Source organism: Mus caroli, unplaced genomic scaffold (assembly GCF_978045245.1).
Source record: "Mus caroli unplaced genomic scaffold, Mus_caroli_1 scaffold_16, whole genome shotgun sequence".
Lineage (NCBI taxonomy): Eukaryota > Metazoa > Chordata > Mammalia > Rodentia > Muridae > Mus > Mus caroli.
In genome coordinates, this window is record NW_028227271.1 from 46,182,053 (window position 1) to 46,203,710 (window position 21,658).

The 21,658-nt window shown below is 42.1% G+C and overlaps 1 protein-coding gene and 1 pseudogene across 1 annotated transcript in view; one reads left to right on the forward strand and one right to left on the reverse strand.

Moving 5' to 3' along the window:
* The first annotated feature begins 162 nt into the window (after positions 1–162).
* Atad2 (ATPase family AAA domain containing 2) overlaps positions 163–21,658 on the forward strand; it is a 42,938-nt gene continuing 21,442 nt past the window's right edge. Inside the window, exons 1-12 of the mRNA XM_021183846.2 lie at positions 163–443; positions 3,750–3,898; positions 8,538–8,584; positions 10,068–10,233; positions 10,644–10,746; positions 10,970–11,057; positions 13,938–14,081; positions 15,455–15,572; positions 18,096–18,200; positions 19,487–19,595; positions 19,939–20,054; positions 21,188–21,362. Coding sequence (XP_021039505.1) covers positions 276–443; positions 3,750–3,898; positions 8,538–8,584; positions 10,068–10,233; positions 10,644–10,746; positions 10,970–11,057; positions 13,938–14,081; positions 15,455–15,572; positions 18,096–18,200; positions 19,487–19,595; positions 19,939–20,054; positions 21,188–21,362 — 1,488 coding nt within the window. The 5' untranslated portion in view covers positions 163–275. The remainder of the gene's footprint in view (positions 444–3,749; positions 3,899–8,537; positions 8,585–10,067; positions 10,234–10,643; positions 10,747–10,969; positions 11,058–13,937; positions 14,082–15,454; positions 15,573–18,095; positions 18,201–19,486; positions 19,596–19,938; positions 20,055–21,187; positions 21,363–21,658) is intronic.
* On the reverse strand, positions 14,627–15,025 carry LOC110310734 (small nuclear ribonucleoprotein Sm D2 pseudogene; annotated as a pseudogene).

A 21,658-nucleotide genomic window follows, 5' to 3' on the forward strand; every position in this document is an offset into this window, starting at 1 on the left:
CGCCTCAGGCGGTTCGCTTCGGCTCCGGTTCCCGCGCTCTTCGGATTGGAGGAGAATTTCGGGTTCGTCGATCTGGGGGTGGGGTCAGGAGGCGTAGCCGGAGGAGGAGGAGGCGTGGCCGGCGGCGGAGGGATTCGGCGCGCGTACGCTGCGGCCGCTGGGCGCGCAGTTTGTGGCGCCAGAATTCAGAGCGCGTGAGCGCCTGAGCAGCCTCCTCCGGAGCCAGGTTCTCCTCTTCCCCAGCCTCGGGTTCCGGCTCCTGCAAGCGGGGCACCATGGTGGTCCTCCGCAGCAGCCTGGAGCTGCACAGTCGCTCCACCACCTCCTCGGCCACCGACTCTCTGGACCTGTCCAGTGAGTTCCTCAGCCTGCAGGACAGCGGCGGGAGGCGGCCCAGATTGCGCCGAGCCGGGAGGAAATCGACGGCGTCCAAGGCGGCGGGCGTGAGTACCGACCTGGGTCGGGGAGCCTTGGGCCCCGGGGTGGAGACCCGCGCCCCGCTCTGGGGTGGTGGGCTGTCGCGGACCAGCGAGGTGGAAGGTTCTGGAAAGACAGAACTGGCTGGAAGCGGGCAGAGCAAGTTGGTCGCCACCTCTTTCTTTCTACGCAAGAGGAAACCTAGAGCCGAAGCGCTGCGTAGGGCCGAGCGGAGGAGCTTTGGGCCGACCTTGTGCTCCCCCTATCACCCCCTTCCCGGTTCCTTCCCCGGGTCGCGTCAGTCAGAGGAGTGCGAACCCCTGACTGCTGGAGCGCATGCACGGGAGCATCTTAGGAGTTGCGGGCCCAGACAGTAAAGAGTCCACTGACCTCCACGTACGGTCCAGGGAGGTTCCATCGTGAGACTCAAGCGAAGTAAAATATCAGGTTGCATAATGTGGAGGGACGAACGGCGACATTGCGTGGTTGCGCTTGTCTCTTGACAAACCTTAGAGGACCGTAGTGGTTGGTGGTTATCGGTGTGACAGATGAAGACATGGACTCCAGAAAGGTAAACAGAGAGTGGTAGACAGTTCTGGAATTGGAACTTCGGTTTTTGTACCTCCCACAGCTTTCCTTTTCTGGCAGCTTCATGCTGCATTTACAGTCTCTGTAGTGGGAGGTTTGCAAATGCTTCTTGCCCATCGCTGGGACCAGTGCGGAGAGATTACACATCGCCCCGCTTCGGCGGTGGTGGAAGGGGGACAGCGTTCACCAAAAAGGTCGAGGTTGAGGAAGCAACACTAAAGTTTCCGAAACCGGTAGTGATGGTCTGGTTGCAGTGAGGGAGTAGGAAAAGAGCCAGGAGACTGGAAGTCTGATCAGGAGCGCTGCGCTGGGAGTGACACAGCAGTGTCCACTTAGTTCAGACAACCCTAATCTTGTATTGGCACTATATAAAGTGAATCACTTGTAGACAGACGTAGCTTCCGTGGGGACTGGGATGAAACGGTCTTTGTTTGTTTTGTTTTTATCGAGACTGGGTTTCTCTGTGCAGCCCTGGCTGTCCTGGAACTCACTTTGTAGACCAGGCTGGCCTCGAACTCAGAAATCCGCCTGCCTCTTCCTCCCAAGTGCTGGAATCAAAGGCGTGCGCCACCACGCCCCGCTTATATTTTTGAAATGAAGTCCTCCCTTCTATAAATCAAGGTATTTTTGTAGATCTTCTAATTAGAGGTTAATTAGGGGGTCGTCCTCAAGGACGACAGATTCATATTACAAAACACCATCTATACCAAACATAAAATAGCTTTGTATTTGAAAAGTTTTATAAACTGGGGGCTTTATAGTTAGTCCCATGTAAGTAAGATGTATGTTTCAAAAACTTAACTCTCAGCCAGGTGTGGTGGCGCACGCCTTTAACGAGGCCAGCCTGGTCTACAGAGTGAGTTCCAGGTCAGCCAGGGCTACACAGAGAAACCCTGTCTCCAAAAACAAAAAACAACAACAAAAAAAACCTTAACTCTCTGCTTACCCTAGTCTTTGAGTATTTCTTAATTTCCAGTCACATATTTTTCAACAGATGGTAGAGATACAGATACAGATGGTACTTTGGACGGTTAAATTTATTCACTTTAAATTCATTATTATGATTTTTTTCTTGGTTTAATGTTGGAGACAGACCTTAAATTCTGAAGGTATGGAGAGTGACCCATAACTACAATGTACCTTGTTTTAGTTTTGAAGGCAGTTCTGTCATTTCCACTTTCAACAGGTTCTCATCTGCATTGACTAGATTTTTTTATGTGGTAGTGGACCCTTAAGTTACCAATGTGTAGTGTTTGGTGAGTCGTCACCCTCGTTACATTTTCTGGACAAACATGGATATAACATGGAACACTACTTATTTATTGAGCCTGTTTATCAGTGTACATCTGGAGTCCACATCCCCTTTGTAGAAGATTTCTGGACTTTGCAACACTTTCTTGAAGCCCACTCATGGATGTACTTTTTTGTTTGTACGTTTTTTGGTTTTTTTGAGACAGGGTTTCTCTGTATAGCCCTGGCTGTCCTGGAACTCACTCTTGTAGACCAGGCTGGCCTCGAACTCAGAAATCCACCTGCCTCTACCTCCCAAGTGCTGGGATCAAAGGCATACACCACCATGCCCGACTATGGATGTGCTTAGGAAGGTGATGGTATTTTCTTGGGTCACCACCTCATTGATGGCAGAACATGTATTCCTGCTTCAACTTCCCATGTAGCTGGAATTACAGGCCTGTGCTAAAGCAGGGACACCTCAACGTGGAATGGGGAGTGGAGCTTGTGGAGTTGAGTAATAAATAACATGACACAAGTCTTTTTTTTTAATAAAGATTTATTTATTTATTATATGTAAGTACACTGTAGTTGTCTTCAGACACTCCAGATTTCGTTACAGATGGTTGTGAGCCACCTTGTGGTTGCTGGGATTTGAACTCGGGATCTTCAGAAGAGCAGTCGGCACTCTTAACCACTGAGCCATCTCACCAGCCCATGACACAAGTCTTAATGCAGTATGAGCCAGAAAGGGCTCTTAATTTTATGTTTAGAAGGTGGAATATTAGGAGACCCTGAAGAGCTATAATAGGGATTTGATAAGTCGGGTTAGGGGTTAGAGTCGGCAAATCCAGAGTTGGGATGACTGTTAATTTTGTTGTTGAAATATTAGTTGTTTGGGGCTGGGGAGATGGGTCAGTGGTTAAGAGCACCTAATGCTCTTTGAGAGGACCTGGGTTCAACTTCCAGCGCCTATACGATGACTTACAAGTGTCTGTAGCCCCAGTTCCAGGGTATCCAACTCCCTCTTCTGACCTCCACAGCTACCAGGCACAGGCAGGCAAGATACCGATACAGAAAATAAATAGATCTTAAAAAGAAGAAAGAAGTGTCATTCCCTTGTAGTTCTTTTATTTATTTTTTGGTGTGAGTAGCCGTGCTCAGCCTCACCCTCTAATGTAACTGACAGACATGCGCAACCTTGGACTTCTGATCCTGCTGCTATGCCCCCACCCATGCCCGTCCCATTCACATCACCCCAAGCGGTGGGATTGCGGGCAAGTGTCACCCACCATGCCAGGGAGTAAATCCTGTATTTGCAGTTTCATAGCCTGTTCTAATACTTGTGATAAAATAATTATTTTGATTTATTGTTTTATGGGGAGATATAAAAATCATCCTGTACTAAAAGCAACTATTAACATAACATAATCAGAGGAAAACTATTAGCACTTAAATAAAGTTGGTCTTAACTAAAGTCAAACTTACAGCGGCTTTCTTCATTTTTCTTAAAGGATGGATTCTCAGTTACGGGAGCTGAAACCTACCACAACACACGCTCTTTAAGGTCTCTGAGAAACCAAGCACAAATTTCTTCAGAGTCTAGTTTTGACAAGAACGTGGAAAGAACAGAGAAATATTCCAATGGCAGACATTTCACAAGGTAATACAAGAAAAACTGCTCGCTTTTATTTTATGTTTTTTTCATTTTACATGACTTGTACATGCATGTATGTGTTTGCATGTGTGTGGTTAAGTATGTGAGTGTGTGTGTGTGTGTGGGGGTGCACTTGGAGGTTAGAGACTGATGTGGAGTGTCCTCCTTGATCTCTGTAGGAACTCTTGTGTACTTGCCCTGCCTCTGGCCTTTTACACTGTAGCCAGCACCCTATTTTTTCTTTCTTTTTTACCCCATTTTTATCTTTTGGGTTTTTTCGAGACAGGGTTTCTCTGTATAGCCCTGGCTGTCCTGGAACTCACTTTGTAGACCAGGCTGGCCTCGAACTCAGAAATCTGCCTGCCGCTGCCTCCCAAGTGCTGGGATTAAAGGCATGTGCCACCACTGCCCGGCCTGTTTTTATCTTATTTGTGTCTGAAAAACCAGATAATCAATACTGTAGGGAAAATATAGAAAACCTGAGGCTGGTGAGATGGCTCAGTGGATAAGAGCACTGACTGCTCTTCCAAAGGTCCTGAATTCAAATTCCAGCAACCACATGGTGGCTCACAACCATCCGCAATGAGATCGATGCCCTCTTCTGGTGTGTCTGAAGACAGCTACAGTGTACTTACACAAAACAATAAAATCTTAAAAAAAAAAAAAAAGAAAAGAAAAGAAAACTTGAGAAGCCATTCCACAATGGATCTAAATATTTCTGTGACCTGATATTCTTGACTTGGGTCCAGAGATCACATAAATCAACCTTCAGGGGACACATGAAACCTGTGAAATAATATTTAAACTTGTATTGCAGTTTTCTAGGTAGAAAAGACTAAGGCTTTACTGAGATTCGCAGGGTTACAATCTGGCCACGGATTTCTTTGGCACACACTGTATGCATCTGTGCCAAATTGCATGCTTTTATAGTGTTAGTTTTGACAGGCATAGAATGAGAAGACTGATAAGACTAAAATATTAGTTATCTTTATAGCATCTTCACAAAAAAATTTAGTAATTTCTGTAAAATTAAAAGCCCACCTAAGGGCTGGTGAGATGGCTCAGTGGGTAAGAGCACCCGACTGCTCTTCCGAAGGTCCAGAGTTCAAATCCCAGCAACCACATGGTGGCTCACAACCATCCGCAATGAGATCTGGCGCCCTCTTCTGGAGTGTCTGAAGACAGCTATAGTGTACTTACATATAATAAATAAATAAAATCTTTAAAAAAAAAAAAAAAAAAAAAGCCCACCTAAGCCTGGCGTGGTGGCACACGCCTTTAATCCCAGCACTCAGAAGGCAGAGGCAGTTAGATTTCTGAGTTCGAGGCCAGCCTGATCTACAGAGTGAGTCCCAGGACAGCTGGGCCTATACAGAGAAACCCTGACTCGAAAAACAAAACAAAACAAAAAAAGCCCACCTGGTCCAGTACAACAACAAATTGCTGCTTTAATTGCTCAAACTTTTTTTCCTTTATACTCATTGATTGAGTGGGTGTACATGCTGAAGACAACTGTCAGGAATTTTTCCTTCTGCTATGTGAATTACAGGGATCAAACTGAAGTCAGCAGCCTTGGTGGGCAGGTGCTTATACCCACTGAGCCATCTTGCTGGCCCTGCTTAAAATTAAAAGTCTTTATTTTTCTCTTGTTACCTTTGCTCCGAGAAAGGTAAGGAGTTAATGTCTTCTCACACTTTTCAAAGGATATATGAGTGAATTATTCTAGATGGTTTCCTTTTAATATTTTAACTTTTGTATTTGGTATGAGTTCATGTCTAGGTGTGTGCACATGTATGTAAGGGTACATGCAGTTTTGGATACTAGGGGACTATATCAGGTGTCTTTTTCCATAACTGTCTACCTTATTTTGAGGCAGGATTTCTCACTGAGCTTGGAGCTCATCGATTTAGCTAGACTAGCTGACCAATGACCTCCAGGGATCTGTTTCAGTTTACCTCCACCCTCATCCCCATCCCCAGTGCCACACCCAGGTCTTAGTTGGGTACTGGGAATCCAAACTCAGATCCTCATGCCTGTGTAGTTTGTACTGAATCGATATTTTCCTTCTTTTTTTTTTTTTTTTTTTTTTGGTTTTTCCAGACAGGGTTTCTCTGTAGCCCTGGCTGGCTGTCCCAGAACTCACTTTGTAGACCAGGCTGGCCTTGAACTCAGAAATCTGCCTGCCTCTGCCTCCGAGTGCTGGGATTGAAGGTGTGTGCTGCCATGCCTGGCTTCTCTTTTTTTTTTTTTTTTTTTTTTTTTGATGCAAAAGAACCTAGGACCCCAGACATACATAGGAAGTGCTTTATCACTGAACTGTAGGCCTAGCCCTCGTTTGTAGAGAATAGAGTCAATACATACAACTATTTATATAAAAATATATATAGGTTTTGAAAGATCAGAAGAACCCATGTAGAATGTTTGGGTTTGGTTTTGTTTGGTTTGGTTTTGTTTTGTTTTTAGATTTATTTATTTTTATTTATGAGTACACAGACACACACCACCGCAAGAGTGCATTGGATCCCATTACAGATGGTTGTGAGCCACCATGTGGTTGCTGGGAATTGAACTCAGGACCTTTGGAAGAACAGTCAGTGCTCTTAACTGCTGAGCCATCTCTCCAACCCTGGTTTTGTTTTAATTCAGTAGATTCTATGTGTCATTTTTGAGCTTATATGGGTGTTTGTTTCAAACAAGGTCTCTACCTGAGCCTAGCCTTGAATTCAAAGGTGGCTGTAGACTCCTGTGTTTTTTGTTGTTGTTGTTGTTTGTTTGTTTGTTTGATCTTTTTTGTTTCTTTTTGAGACAAGGTCTTCCTATAAAGCGCTGGCTGTCCTAGAACTCAGGCCAAGTCAACCTTGAACTCAGATCTGTGTGTTTTTCTGGGTGTGTGAGCACTCCATGGTAGTACTCTTGACCCAGTTTCTCAGGTGTTGTCACTAGTTTCAAGCTATGGTTCATAGAAAACAGTTAACATATCCCTAAGGTCCATTAATTCTCTTTAGATTTCCAAATTCCTCAAGGTCATGAAGTTGCTATATCCTCGTATGAAACACATTTTCACGCAATGCTTTTTTTCTACCATACTTAAATACTCGGTTCAAGGATTTCACTTATTATTTCAAGTGAGATGCTTTGACTTGATTCTTCTGCTTGGCTAAGAGTTAGTAGCCAATAATCACATCACTTAGAATACCGAGTCAGGTTGAAGCTAGAGAGATTGACCAGCAGCTAAGAATACTTTGGTTCTTCCCAAATTCAATTCTCAGCCCCTGGATCCGTTGTTTCAAATGGTCTGTAACTTCAGCTCCAGGGGCTCCAACGCCTGGACTGCACATGCACAAACACACATAATTAAAGATACATAAAGCTTAAGGCTAAGGCAGAAGTGTTGCTATTAGCTCAAGTCTAGCCTGAGCAACAGTAGGGTTTCCTCTGCTGGGAAGAGACACCATGACCGTGGCAACTTTTTTTTTTTTTTTGGTTTTTCCAGACAGGGTTTCCCTGTATAACCCTGGCTGTCCTGGATCTCACTCTGTAGACCAGGCTGGCCTCGAACTCAGAAATCCGCCTGCCTCTGCCTCCCGAGTGCTGGGATTAAAGGCGTGTGCCACCACGCCCGGCTAAGTGTTCTTTTATAAGAGTTGCCGGCCGGGCGTAATGGCGCACGCCTTTAATCCCAGCACTCGGGAGGCAGAGGCAGGCGGATTTCTGAGTTCGAGGCCAGCCTGGTCTACAGAGTGAGTTCCAGGACAGCCAAGAATACACAGAGAAACCCTGTCTCGAAAAACCAAAAAAAAAAAAACCACTTGATTGGGGCTGGCTTACAGGTTCAGAGGTTTAATCCTTTATCATCATGGTAGGAAGCATGGCTGCATGCAGGCAGACATGGTGCTAGACAAAGAGCTGAGAGTTCTACCTCTTGATGGGCAGGCAGCAGAAGGGGACTGTGTCACACTTGCGTGTAGCCGGAGCATATTAAAAAAAAAACCTCCACTCGGGAGGCAGAGGCAGGCGGATTTCTGAGTTCAAGGCCAGCCTGGTCTACAAAGTGAGTTCCCGGACAGCCAGGGCTACACAGAGAAACCCTGTCTCGAAATCCAAAAAAAAAAAAAAAAAAATCCTCAAAGGCTGCTGGGTGGTGGTGGCTCATGCCTTTAATCCCAGCACTTGGGAGGCAGAGGCAGGTGGATTTCTGAGTTTGAGGCCAGTTTAGTCTACAGAGTGAGTTCCAGGACAGTCGGGCCTACACAGAGAAACCCTGTCTCAAGAAAGCCAAAAACAAAACAAAACAACCTCAAAGGCTGCCTCCACAGTGACACACTTCCTTTAACAAGGCCACCCCTCCTAATAGTGCTATCTGCCTGGGCTAAGTATCCAAACACACAAGTCTATGGGTGCCAAACCTATTCAAACCACCACAAAGACTGTCTCAAAAAGACGGACAAATATGTTTGTTACTAAATTCAAAACAGACTTGCTTAGCCATAACATATAGATATTGTCAGTGTTTCTTGGGTTTTTAAGTATCCCAGTATTATACTTTCTTGACCTAACTTTCCACTGTAGTTTGTCATATAGAATGTAGAATTTAAATGTCTGTCAATTGCATTTTTAATTCATTTAGCATGTTTTTTTATAATAGGCAATTTGCACGAGAGCAGGCTGATAAAAAAGAAGAGTGCAAAGAAGGTAAGTTGTGCTAATGGCGTTTCACCTTTGTAAAGCATGCAGTTCATAATGTTTGCAGGCTCACTGAAGCACATGCAAAAACCTGTGCACTTTGTTAGACTTGACATAGTATGTAAAAGAAACCATCATATACTAATTTCAGGAAAATAGCCTTTACCCCTAAAAGTTTCTTCAAGTTCCTGTTATGGTTTGGGTAAGAGTGGCCCCTGTAGGCTCATATATTTGAATTTAAAGTACCAAGGAAGTGGAACTCTGGAATTAGAAGGGTTAGGAAGTGTGGCCTTGATGAATAAAGTGTGATGCTGAGGGTAGAGTTTGAGGTTCAAAAGCCCAACCAGGCCCAGTGCATCTCATTCTCTTCCCCTACAGAGCAGGATCTTGTTCTTAGATACTGTAACTACCAGCTTGTATGTCACTGTGCTCCCCACCATGATGATAGAGGACTAAATCTCTGAAACTAGAGTTGTCTTAGTCATGGTGTCCCTTCACGGTAATACAACAGTGACTAAGACACTGCCATATAATCTATCTTGGTTTTTCTAGTTCCTGTCTTGCCCTCAGATTCCAAAGTAACCACCAGTCTGTTCTTTTTTCCTAGACCAGGTTTTCTCCATGTAGCCCTAACTGTCCTGGAACTCCCTCTGTAGACTGAGCAGATCCACCTGCATCTGCTGCCCAGTGCTGGGGTTAGAGGTGTGTGCACCACTGCCGCCCTTGACCAGTTTTCTGTTGCTGTGGATTAGTTTGTTACTTAAGAGGTCTATGTGAGCAAAATCATTCAGGATCTCTGAACTCAGCACTTGATGGTTTTGTAGATGTAGGATGCTCTGTTTGCATGGACACCTGCATGCCAAAAGAGGACATCAGATCCTTTATACATGGTTGTAAGCCACCACGTAGTTGCTGGGAATTGAATTTATTAGACCTCTGGAAGAGCAGTCAGTGTTCTTAATTGCTGAGCCTCTAAGCAGCCCTCAGACTGATCTTTTAACTCAGGACTGCCTGAGCTTCTTGAGGTCAGGGAGTGCAGGCATTGCACCACAGCACCTGCCTTTATCTCTTCATCTTTCAATAGACTTGAGCTGTTATTGATTGTGAGCTATTAAAACTGCTTTAAGCCGGGTAGTGGTGGTGCAGGCCTTTAATCCTGCACTTGGGAGGTACAGGCAGGTGGATTTCTGAGTTCAAGGTCAGCCTGATCTACAGAATGAGTTCCAGGATAGCCAGGGCAACACAGCACACCCCCCCCCCCCCAAGAAAAAAAGGGAAAAAAAGAACTGCTTTAAACTTTCAAATACAAGTCTTATGACATATCTTCTCTGAGGTGAGGTAGATTACACCATAGGTATATGTTATAACTTAAAAGTTTTCTAGCAAAACAAGTTTAAGATGCTATAATTTTGCTGTGAAAGTTGTACACTTTCAAGTTGTTTTGCTAATACTTATTTAAGATCTGTTTATTTCTCTGTACATATCTATAAAGAGAAAGTTATTCCAGTTCTTCGCTCATTGAGGAATAGAAACATTGCTCCAACCACAGAACATTTGCATGAACAAAATGGAGATGTTGAAGTTCGAAGAAGTTGCAGGATTAGAAGTCGTTACAGTACCATGAACCAGTCTGTGCTATTTGACAAGCTTATAACAAAGTAAGTAAAAGTGTTTAAGATCAAACCTTTTGTGGGTAAAGGATTGTGATGTGGGCACTACTGTCCTTTCTCCCCCTCCCCTGACATGTAAAATTATGTAATTGGCTGTTCTTGAACTCGGATCTCCCTGCCTTAGCCTCCCAAGTGCTAGGATCAAGGTGTGCTAGTGCCCTGGCCTCCTCCCCTCTCTCGCCCTAGATTTTAGGATTGGATAATTATTTTGTGCTTGCATTACAATTGAGCTACATTCCTGACCCCATCCTGAACGTTGTAATCTACTTGATTTGGGTGAAACATACAGGAGAATTAGTAACCTTTATTACATATGTGTGTTGAAATTCTTGGAAAGAAGTATTGAATATATTACCCAAGTAAGCTAATGCCTCCTTGCTGAAATTCTGTTTCTGAAGCACTGCTGAAGCTGTTCTTCAAAAGATGGATGACATGAAAAAGATGCGTAGACAGCGAATGAAGAAGCTTGAAGATTTGGGAGTATTCAATGAAACAGAAGAGGTAACCATTTTTTTTCATTAGGTGGTGACTTAACATCCCATTTAGTGCATGATCCACTTATGAGTAATAATTAATCATTTTATCCAGCATTTGTTGGTTTGTCACAGATAACTACTAGAATTAAACGTTTATAGTATGTCTGCATTTTAAGAATAATTAAAAGGTTTTAATTTTTGTATGAACATATACTAAATATTAATGGCTTTTATTTAAATATTTGTAGAGTAATCTCACCATGTACACAAGAGGAAAACTAAAGGCTATCCAGCGAGCTGATGAAGAAACAACTGATAACCAGGACGGCAGTGTGGGTACGTTTTTTAAAGATTTATTTATTTATATGAGTATACTGTAGCTGTCTTCAGACACACCAGAAGAAGGCATTGAATTCCACTACAAATAGTTGGGAGCCACCATGTGGTTGCTGGGAATTGAAATCTGGAAGAGTGAGTGGTCAGTGCTCTTAATCGCTGAGTCATCTCTCTAGCTCCCAAAGTTAAGCATTTTTAACTTAGTAGGCAATAGCTTCCTTATTTAGATTCTGTGGCATTTATTGTAGTTTCTGGTGTTTATAATTTAAAAGAAATCTAGACAATCAGAAAAGGATACTATGTTTGTTGGAGAAAGTAACTGAAATCAACAGTTTTAAAATAATTGGTTTGCTTGTATAATAAAACTACAGATAGTTTATCATACATCTCTATTTTATTTTAAAGTGATTAAAGTTAATTATGGTACTACATGCATTTGAGACTTAATAGCATATTATATTTTTTATTTTTTATTGGATATTTCATGTATTTACAATTCAGATGTTATCCCCTTTCCCAGTTTCCCCTCCGGAATCCTCTATCCCATCCCCCCTCCCCCTGCTTCTATGAGGGTGCTCATCCACTCCCACCTCACCACCCTGGCCTTCCTCTACTCTGGTAAATTGAGCCTTCACAGTACCAAGAACCTCTCCTCCCATTGATGCCAGATAAGGCCATTCCCTGCTACATATGCATCTGGAACTATATGTCCTCTTTAGTTGGTGGTTTAGTCCCTGGGAGCTCTGGAGGTTCTGGTTGGTTGATATTGTTGTTCTTCCTATGGAGTTGCAAACCCCTTCAACTCCTTCAGTCCTTTCTCACTGGGGTCCCCGTGCTCAATCCAGTAGTGACCAAGCCTGCTCAGTCAGTCAACACATTCTCCATCTCAGGAATAAGGGTTAAAAATAAAAAGACTATTACGCAACATTGTAGCATGACCCCAGCCAGTTCTGAGGTTGAGGTGGGTTTATTTTTTCCCATTCTACTTTTATAACATTTTAGTTACATGCAAGTAATAAGGTCAAGCTGTACAATAAACACAAATAGTCGAGGAACAAGCAAGGCAATAAACAAAGTCATGATCACTCCTAAGGGCTTATCAAGATGACCAAGATATCTATCTGAGCCTACTTCCCTGTCCTAGCCCAAAGTCATATTCATGACTGAAGCCTACATTTGTTCTAGACTAAAATTAGATTCCTGTCTGAGCTTACTTCCTTGTCATGGAGCAGTGTCAGAGTCCTGCCTGAAGAAGCCCATTTCCTTGTCATGACCAATGTCAGATTCCTGTCAAGTGGCCCCAAAAGCTCTCCACACAACAATTGCCTGTGAGCATCAGCCTCTGTATTTGTCAGGCTCTGGCAGAGCCTCTCAGGAGACAGCTGTATCAGGCTCCTGTCAGCACTTCTTGGCATCCACAATAGTGTCTGGGTTTGGTGTCTGTATATGGGATGGATCCTCAGGTGGGGCAGTCAATGTGAGTTCTTTCCTTCGTTCTCTGCTCCACACTTTGTGTCTATATTTCTTTTAGACAGGAGCCATTCTGGGTTAAAAATTGGAGATGAGTGGGTGCCCCCTTCCCTCAACGGAGAGCCTTGCCTAACCTCTGAGTATGGTCTCTAAGGTTCTCCCTCCCCTTTGTTGGGCATTTCAGCTAATCTCATCCCCATTGGGTCCTGGGAACCTCTTGCTTTCCTGACATCTGGGACTTGCTAGTGGCTACCTCCAGATCCCCATTCCCCATTGCCACATACTTCGAAAACAGCTTCCTAAAATAGGTTGGTGAAGGTTATCTTACCATTATCATAAATGTCTTTGTTAGACTGATATAATTCCTATAGCTGAGAACTGAACTCAGTACCTCTGAAGAGGAGCCAGAGTTCTTAACCACTGAGCCATCGCATCAGTCCCTTTACAGCCCTCATCTTCTACTCCTGCATCTAAATTTATATATATATATATATATTACTTTGGATATTCTTTTTTTTTTTTTAAATGTACTTATTTTGTATGTATGAGCACACTGTAGCTGTCTTCAGACACACCAGAAGAGGGCATCAGATCCCATTACAGATGGTTGTGAGCCACCATGTGGTTGCTCGGAATCAAACTCAGGACCTCTGGAGTAGCAGTCTGGAGTGCTTAACCACTGAGCCATCTCTCTAGTCCCTGCAGCTAAGTTTTAATTCTATAATTTTTACTTCTATTTTGAAAAGAAAAACTTTTAAAAAAAGATTTATTATACATAAGTACACTTTAGCTGACTTCAGACGCACCAGAAGAGGGCATCAGATCTCACTATACAGGTGGTTGTGAGCCACCACGTGGTTGCTGGAATTTGAACTCAGGACCTTCTGAAGAGCAGTCAGTGCTCTTATCCGCTGAGCCATCTCACCAGCCCCTGAAATCCCCCCCCCCCCCCAGACAGGGTTTCTCTGTATAGCCCTGGCTGTCCTGGAACTCACTCTATAGACCAGGCTAACCTCAAACTCAGAAATCCGCCTGCCTCTGCCTCCCAAGTGCTGGGATTAAAGGTGTGTGCCACCATTGCCTGGCTTGAAAAATTCTTAAATGTTGTAAATTCTTTATATGAATAATGGAAAAGCAGGTAAAAAATTTTAAAGATTCCTTTCTCCTAACTCCCTATGTTAAAAATTGTTAATACTTTGTTGAGTATATTGGATATATTTCCTTTGTAAAATTTTCATTACATTGATTTTGTCTGGTGTTGGTAAGAGTGTTATGTGGAAGTCAGAGGGCAGTTGCAGGACTTGATTTTCTGACTTTGTGGGTCCTGGGACTGGAACTCATTTGTTAGTTTGGCAGTTACCCTTACCTGCTGACATCTCTCTGACCTCCTGTGTGTATTCTTAACTATAGAATCATCTGAAGAGGGTGAAGAGCAAGAGGATGATGATGGTGAAGATGATGAAGATGAAGAAGATGGAGAAGAAGATAATCAAAAAAGATACTATCTTAGGCAGAGAAAAGCAACTGTTTACTACCAGTCTCCACTGGAAAGTAGTAAGTACTGAAATGATCTTTGAGGAGGAAGATTAATTCCCTCGTTTTTACTGTCTTTTTGGGGTTTTCCTTTTTTAAAAAACATTTTCTTTATTACACTTAAATTATTCCGTGTGTTATCTGTGTGCACACGGGGCCGCCAATCAGAGGACAGCTTGGAGTCCGCTTGCTGTTTTGTACTGTGAGTCTTAGGGTCACACTCACTTCATGGAGCAGTGCCTTTACTACCTGCTGAGTCTTCTTTCTAGCACTGTTCTGTTGTGTTTTCGTTTTCTAAAAAAAAAAAAAAAAAATTTTTTTTTTTTTCACTTTGCCAAGTGCTCATACTGCTTTTATTTAAGACAGGACATTTCTGTGTAGCCCAGGCTAGCCTCAAACTTGGCGATCACACTGCCTTCACCCTCTTGAGTCTTGGGATTATAGGTGTGTGATGACACCATGCTCTGATAGTATTTATTATTATTATTTTAAACAAAAAGCACAGGGTTTTATTTCTCGCCCACTGGGCAGGGTTCTGCAGGCCTTCGCAGGGCAGGGTGCAGGCTCTACTTGCCAGCGATGAGCGGGTTCTGCTGCACCACGATAACCGAGTCCCCGTGCAGGAACATCTTGGAGATGTAGCAGTCCTTGTTGACAGGCTTGGGACTTCTTCTTGCCCTTGCTGCTCTTGGGGACCTCAGTCTACATCTTCTCATTTTCCAGCACCATGTTGCAGTGCCTGTCAAAGGTCTTCACCCGGACCAGCAGCTTCTTGTTGTGACAGTTAATGAGCACTTGCATGTTGTTCTTGACCGACTGCGTGAGCACTGAGAGGGGACCTGTGTTGAATTCCTCTTCCTCCCGCTTCTGCAGCTCCTCTGGGGTCAATCTCACTCTTGGGTTTATTGAGGAGACTCATGGTGTAGGTTTCCCTCGCAGATCACTCCAGCCTCCAAGCGCGTTGCTCCAGCCTTCCTAATAGTATTTTTTTAATATATTCCAAATTAGATGTAAAAGGGTGGTTTATTCCATTGTCATTTCTTGCTGTTTTGAGATTTTGGGTGTTTTTTCTTTTTTTGTCTTATATATATAAAGATAGGATGTTTTAACATCCTACTTGATATTTTTACGCCTCTATAATCATAAGAATTGTGTGTGGCTAGTGTGTGTTGTATTTGGAGGCCGGGGCTCTTACAGTTGGAGTTTCAGGTGGTTGTAAGTCCCTTTGTCTGGGTACTAGGAGTGGAACCTAGGTCTCCTCAAAGCAACTGCTTGGCAACCGCTGAACTCTCTCTCTCCAGATCCCTACTGTATTTTTAATATCAACCCCATTTTATAACGGACAAAATTACTTTTTTATATTTTCTATTATATATACTCATTTCTTTTTCTAGAACCTCGTCACCAGAGAAAGCCCAACATGTTTTATAGTGGCCCTGCTTCTCCTGCAAGACCAAGATACCGATTGTCTTCTGCGGGTCCCAGAAGTCCCTATTGTAAACGAATGAGCAGGTTAGGTGCTGAAATCGTGAGCAGTTTATAGTAACATAAGTGGTTGTGTTATGACAGGGTTCTAGAGTCTTTGGATTGAGTGTATTAGAATTCTAGAATCTCATCTATGGGAGAGCTCTGGTATGCATTTAGTGCTCTAATTCCCATTACCAGTGACTCTTTGCTTTTGCTTTCATTTAAAAAAAAAAAAAAAGATAATCATTGCCGGGCTTGGTGGCGCACACCTTTAATCTCAGCACTTGGGAAGCAGAGGCAGGCAGATTTCTGAGTTCGAGGCCAGCCTGATCTACAAAGTGAGTTCCAGAACAGCCAGGGCTACAGGGAAATCCTGTCTCGAAAAACCATAAATAAATAAATAAATAAATAAATAAATAAATAAATAAATGTATTAATAACTACTTGATAAGATAATTCATCCCGTTGTAGCATATGAAATGATAGGTCTACTTTTGACTTAGTGTATATTATAGTTAGGCTTATTTTACAAAGGTTATTTCATTTAAAGTTCACATTTAGACTGTAGCCTTTTCTTTATATACTTCTACAACCATAATCTCCCTCCGCGTTAAATATTCTAAGTTATAAAACTTCTAGACTGGATCATACACTGGCCATCTTTTTCTGGATCTGTTTTATAGTTTATTTCTTTTATGTTTTGGAAAAATTGTTTTTATCTCACTAAAGTATTTCCTTTTCTATACATCTCAATAGTTTTCTTTCCAGTTTGTTTACAGGAATAACCTATACTTATTTTCCCATCCTGAGTAGTATAAGGTTTTCTGATACATTAGAATAACCAAGGTTTGAAAGTATTACAGTGGCCTGAAAATAGGAACAAGGACAAGGATGATTTTAAAAAAAAAACAGAAATAAGACTGAAAGAATAGTTTTCAGCTATTTAAACAATTGTCAGGGAGTCTGTAAACTATCTGATCATGTGTTGGTCATGGAAAGTACAACCTTTTTAAGTGTTGAGGAATCTTTGAGGAGAGATGGTGCTTTTTCAAAATAGGTTTTCTGTGTAGCCCTAGCTGTCCTGGAACTCAGATATCCTCTTGCCTCTGCTTCTCAAGTGCTGGGGTTAAAGGTGTGTGCCACCACTGCCTGGTGAAGACTCATCTCTTTTATGAAAAATAAGTATATTTGTATTCTTGTATGTTGTAATTTTGTCAGAATCACAAGTAGACACTATGGGCTTCTTTTTTCATCATCCCTTGTTACCTAACTGAAGGATGGAAGATCAAGAAGGCAGAGCTGCCTGTAAAGATTCTGCACTTTCAGTGTGTTCGTGAACTCATTAGACTGCTGTTAAAAACCATACTTGGTGGTTCAGTCCTCTAATCTCGGATGGAAACTGATGCATGAAGACTGTCAGTTTAAGGCCTGGGTGGGCTACAGAGCAGTTCAAGGCCAGCCTAGTCAGCTTAGCTACAAAATACGGTGTCTCCAAAAAGGGAAATACAGTCTTCAAAGAACACATTCCCAGTGACCTGTTTCCTTAGTTCGGGCTCCACTCTGTAGTGACACGTTCATTATGAGCTCATAAATGGGTTAATCCACTGGCGAGGTCAGCAGTCTCAAGGTCTGCTGATCTCCCAGCAGTGCCACAGTTGGTGACAAGCCTTCAATAGAGAAGCCTCTGGGGTTGAAGGATTCTTTTATTTATAAAACATAATACCTTTTGTTGGTCTACAAGGCTTTGTTGTTTGCTTATAACTTTTACTAGCTTGTGAATTAAACTAGAAACCACCAGTACACTAGTATTTGGCTCTTTGGAATAGGATTGAATTTGAAAATTCTTCTGATATCTTGAGCGAGTTATTTAGCCCTTGAATCTCACTGACTCTGTAAAATGAGCCTACTGATAATGTATGTTGTCTAGAATTTTAATTATGAACAATAAGACTGGTTGGTGTAGCTCAGGGGTAGAGCATTTGCTAAACATATGCAAGGCCCTGGATTCAGTACTTACTAGTTGGGGCAATAGTCAATCAGGTATATGGGAAAAAAGCCAGTAAATACAACATTTAAAATTTTTTTAAATTGTGAAATCTGTCTTAATTCTATGAATATATAGTAACTATATATAATATGAATGTTTTGTGTATTGATGGTAATACTAAATATGCAGGCTTGCACCAGATACTTTTAGCTTCAGGATGATTACAGAAATGGTCTTGGGTTTGTAGATGAATTATTTCCTCATTTATTCTGGCTTTATAAACTATTTCTCAAAACCCTAGCGATCATTTGTGTTGAAATGTCAGATTTTTGGAAATGTTTACGAGGGTTATCATGTAACAGTATCATCTCAAGTTTACATTTTATATATATATATATATATATATATATATATATATATATATATATATATATTATAAAGATAGGTATTCATATATTTATTATTAAGTGTATATATATATATATATATATATATATATTTAGATCATTAGCTATTTCTGATACTTAGGTCCTCTGCACCTTTTCTGTTTCCTTCATTATGATTTTAATTTTGATGTTTAGGCGAAGGCATGCCATCCACAGTAGTGACTCTACTTCTTCCTCCTCCTCTGAAGACGACTGCTTTGAGAGGAGAACAAAAAGGAGCCGAAATAGAGCTATTAACAGGTGAGCTCTGAGCCTGGTGTGGGGGCTCACACTTGTAATTCCAGCACGCTGGGGCTGAGATCGGAGACCAGTCTGGGCTTTGTGGTTAGCCTGATCTCAACAAAAACAAAATATTGGGGGAGGGGAGGTGGAATGGATGAGTTCTACGGTGATATGACTTTTCAAATACCAAATATTTATTTTTTTTTACAATTATGTATGCATTATGTGTCGTTTATGCATGCATGCATGCCATGGTTTGCCTGTGGAGGTCAGAGGATTGATTCAGTTGGGTTCTCCTTCTGCTGTGTGGGTTCCAGGGATGAAACTCAAGTTGTCAGGCTTGATATTACTTCTGAGATTTTGCTGGCCTCGGATATCTTTTTATGGCTGATAAGAAAGTAGAATAATTTAGGGATAGTAAGTATACCTTAGCTGATTAAAAGGTTGTACCAGACATTAATACAAAGGGAGTTCCTGCCTTATTAGAAATGAAATATCTATAGTCAAAACAAACTGTAGACTAGGACATGGTTACTGAAACAGGAGGGCTGGGTGGCTGGATTGGTTGGTTGACTATTATTAAGACAAGGTCTAGTGGCTGAAGAGGTGGCTCAGCAGTTAAGAGTGCCAACTGCTCTTCTGAAGATCATGAGTTCAAATGCCAGCAACCATATGATGGCTCACAACCATCCGTAATGAGATCTGATGCCCTCTTCTGGGGAGTCTGAAGATAGCTACAGTGTACTTACATAATAATATTCGTTACTTAATAATATTCATATTATTCAATCGGGGCTGGAGCGAGAAAAAAGTCTGAAGACAGCTACAGTGTACTTACATAAAATAAATGTTTAAAAAAAAAGACAAGGTCTAATGTAGCTCACGTGGGCTCAGAACGTGCTGTACGTAGTTCAGGATCTTGAACTCTCTAATTTTCCATGGCAGGCACCTGCCACCATGCCTTGCAGAACTTATATGATGGCTCACAAATGTCTAACTCGAGTTCCGAGTTCATTTAGAATCCAAAGGTTGGCACTGGGTGTGCCCCGCAGTCACTGCGCTTTGGTTGGAGGCAGGGTCTCGATGACCTAGAGCTCATCCTCGGGCTAACCTGACTGCTCTGGAGGTTCCTCTCCTCTGCCTCCAGGACCCTAAGATTACAGAGGGCCTGCCACCTCTACCCATAGTTTAGTAGATTTGGGTATTAATAAGAGTAATATTATAACATTGAATTTAAAGACAAGGATGTTTTGATATATGTCTTTATATATGTGTATGCGCTGCGTGCATGTGTTTTTTAATAGGTGCCTCCCACTAAATTTTCGGAAAGATGAAATAAGAGGGATTTATAAAGATCGAATGAAAATTGGAGCAAGCCTTGCTGATGTTGACCCAATGCAACTAGATTCTTCAGTGAGTATTTTAAAATTTGTACTTGAAGTGTAATTTCAATCACTTTATGTTTGTCTTATAGGTAAATAAACTTTTTTTTCTTATCAGAAACTTAAACTTTTATATATATTTTAAAAGCAAAAATCTTTGGGGAATTAGAGAGATGGTTCAGCATTAGAGCCTTTGTAGCTCTTAGAGAGGACCTGAGTTTAATTCCCAGCATCCACATGGTGCCCTACATATAAAATAAACATTTAAAAAAGTATCTTTGGACTACTATTGTTAATCAGTTGGTGTAGGTTGATTATGAAGACATAGGCAGTGTCTTAATTTTAATACAGATCTGTGTCCTAATTCACTGCAGGTGCGATTTGACAGTGTTGGCGGCCTGTCCAGTCACATTGCAGCTCTAAAAGAGATGGTGGTGTTTCCCTTACTTTATCCAGAAGTCTTCGAAAAGTTTAAAATTCAACCCCCAAGGTAATAGAAAGACGCTTTTACTTATAGCCACAGTGTGTGTGCAGTGCTGCTCTCTTGACTTCTTTAAATCTTTTTTTTTTTTAAAGATTTATTTATTATTTATTATATGTAAGTACATTGTAGCTGTCTTCAGACACTCCAGAAGAGGGAGTCAGATCTCGTTACGGATGGTTGTGAGCCACCATGTGGTTGCTGGGATTTGAACTCCAGTCCTTCGGAAGAGCAGTCGGGTGCTCTTACCTGCTGAGCCATCTCACCAGCCCCACTTCTTTAAATCTTGTGTGCGTTAGAGATGTGGGTGCAGGTTCACATAAGCAGATGTCAGGCGTGTGCTCTGATACTTAACCTTGAGACAGTCTCACTGACACTGGAGTTAGGCTGGTATCCAACAAGCCTGAGCAGCCCTCCCGCCCCATCCTCTCACCAACACTGGGGTTACAGATGTACACATGACTGTAGTCAGCTCTTTGATGTGCTTTGGGATTTGAACTCAGGTGTGCATGCCTGTACAGCCAGTCCTTTTACTACTGGTCTAGCCATTTCCCCAGTCTTCTTAAATATGAGTGTGCATGTGTGCATGTATGCATGTATGAGTGTGTGCCACCTGTCTAGGAGTGTCTGTGGAGGCCAGAAGAGGTCGTTCAAGCCGTAGAGCTGGAATCACAGTTGTGAGCCATCAGACATGAATGCTGGGAGCCAAGTTCTGGTCTCAGATGCCTTTAATCACAGCCTGGCAACCTGAGTGTGCCTAGAGCTATAGTAACGAGAAGGGAAGACCAGCTCCAGTTGTTCTCTAGTCTGCACACAGGATCACTAATGGTTTTTAAACCCATCCACATAAAAAAAAAAAAAATAGAGAATTCTGTGATTGTGTGATGTGACTGCATATGCGAGGTAAGGTAGTATCTATGATCAGGTAGTAAAACAATGTTTCAAATAAAGGGGTTCTTTCCATTTTTTTCATGTTGTATTGATACTAACTCTCAGAGTTTGAACTTGTACTTTATATAACAATGAAACTTTCAGTTTAATGTTTTAAATTAATTAAAATGGTTATGAGATTGGTTTCTTAATTTTTGTTTCAGTAGTCCACCTTTTAATTTAGTACTGAAAGCATGTAACATGTTTTGCAGAGGTTGTTTGTTCTATGGACCACCTGGAACTGGAAAAACCCTGGTTGCAAGAGCACTTGCCAATGAGTGCAGCCGAGGGGATAAGAGAGTGGCTTTCTTCATGAGGAAAGGCGCTGACTGCCTGAGTAAATGGGTAGGAGAATCTGAGAGACAGCTTCGGTTGCTATTTGATCAGGTGATACTAAATTTTCCCTATATAGATTTTCTTTCCTTTTTTTTTTTTAATTTGATGTAAAAGTTTATTTGGGCTTATGGTTCTAGGGGGATCTATCATAGTGGGTGGCACAGTAGCAAGTAGCAGGCACGGTGGCAGAAATGGGAAGCTGGGAATTCACATCTTAAAATCTCCCTTGGACTGGTTTCATTCTTGTGTACAGCTCCCCTTGTCAGATATCCTCTCAGTTCTGACATCTCTAGCATCCCGGGGTCTCTACTGTAACCTAGGCTTCTCTTTCACAGTTGTATAGAGTG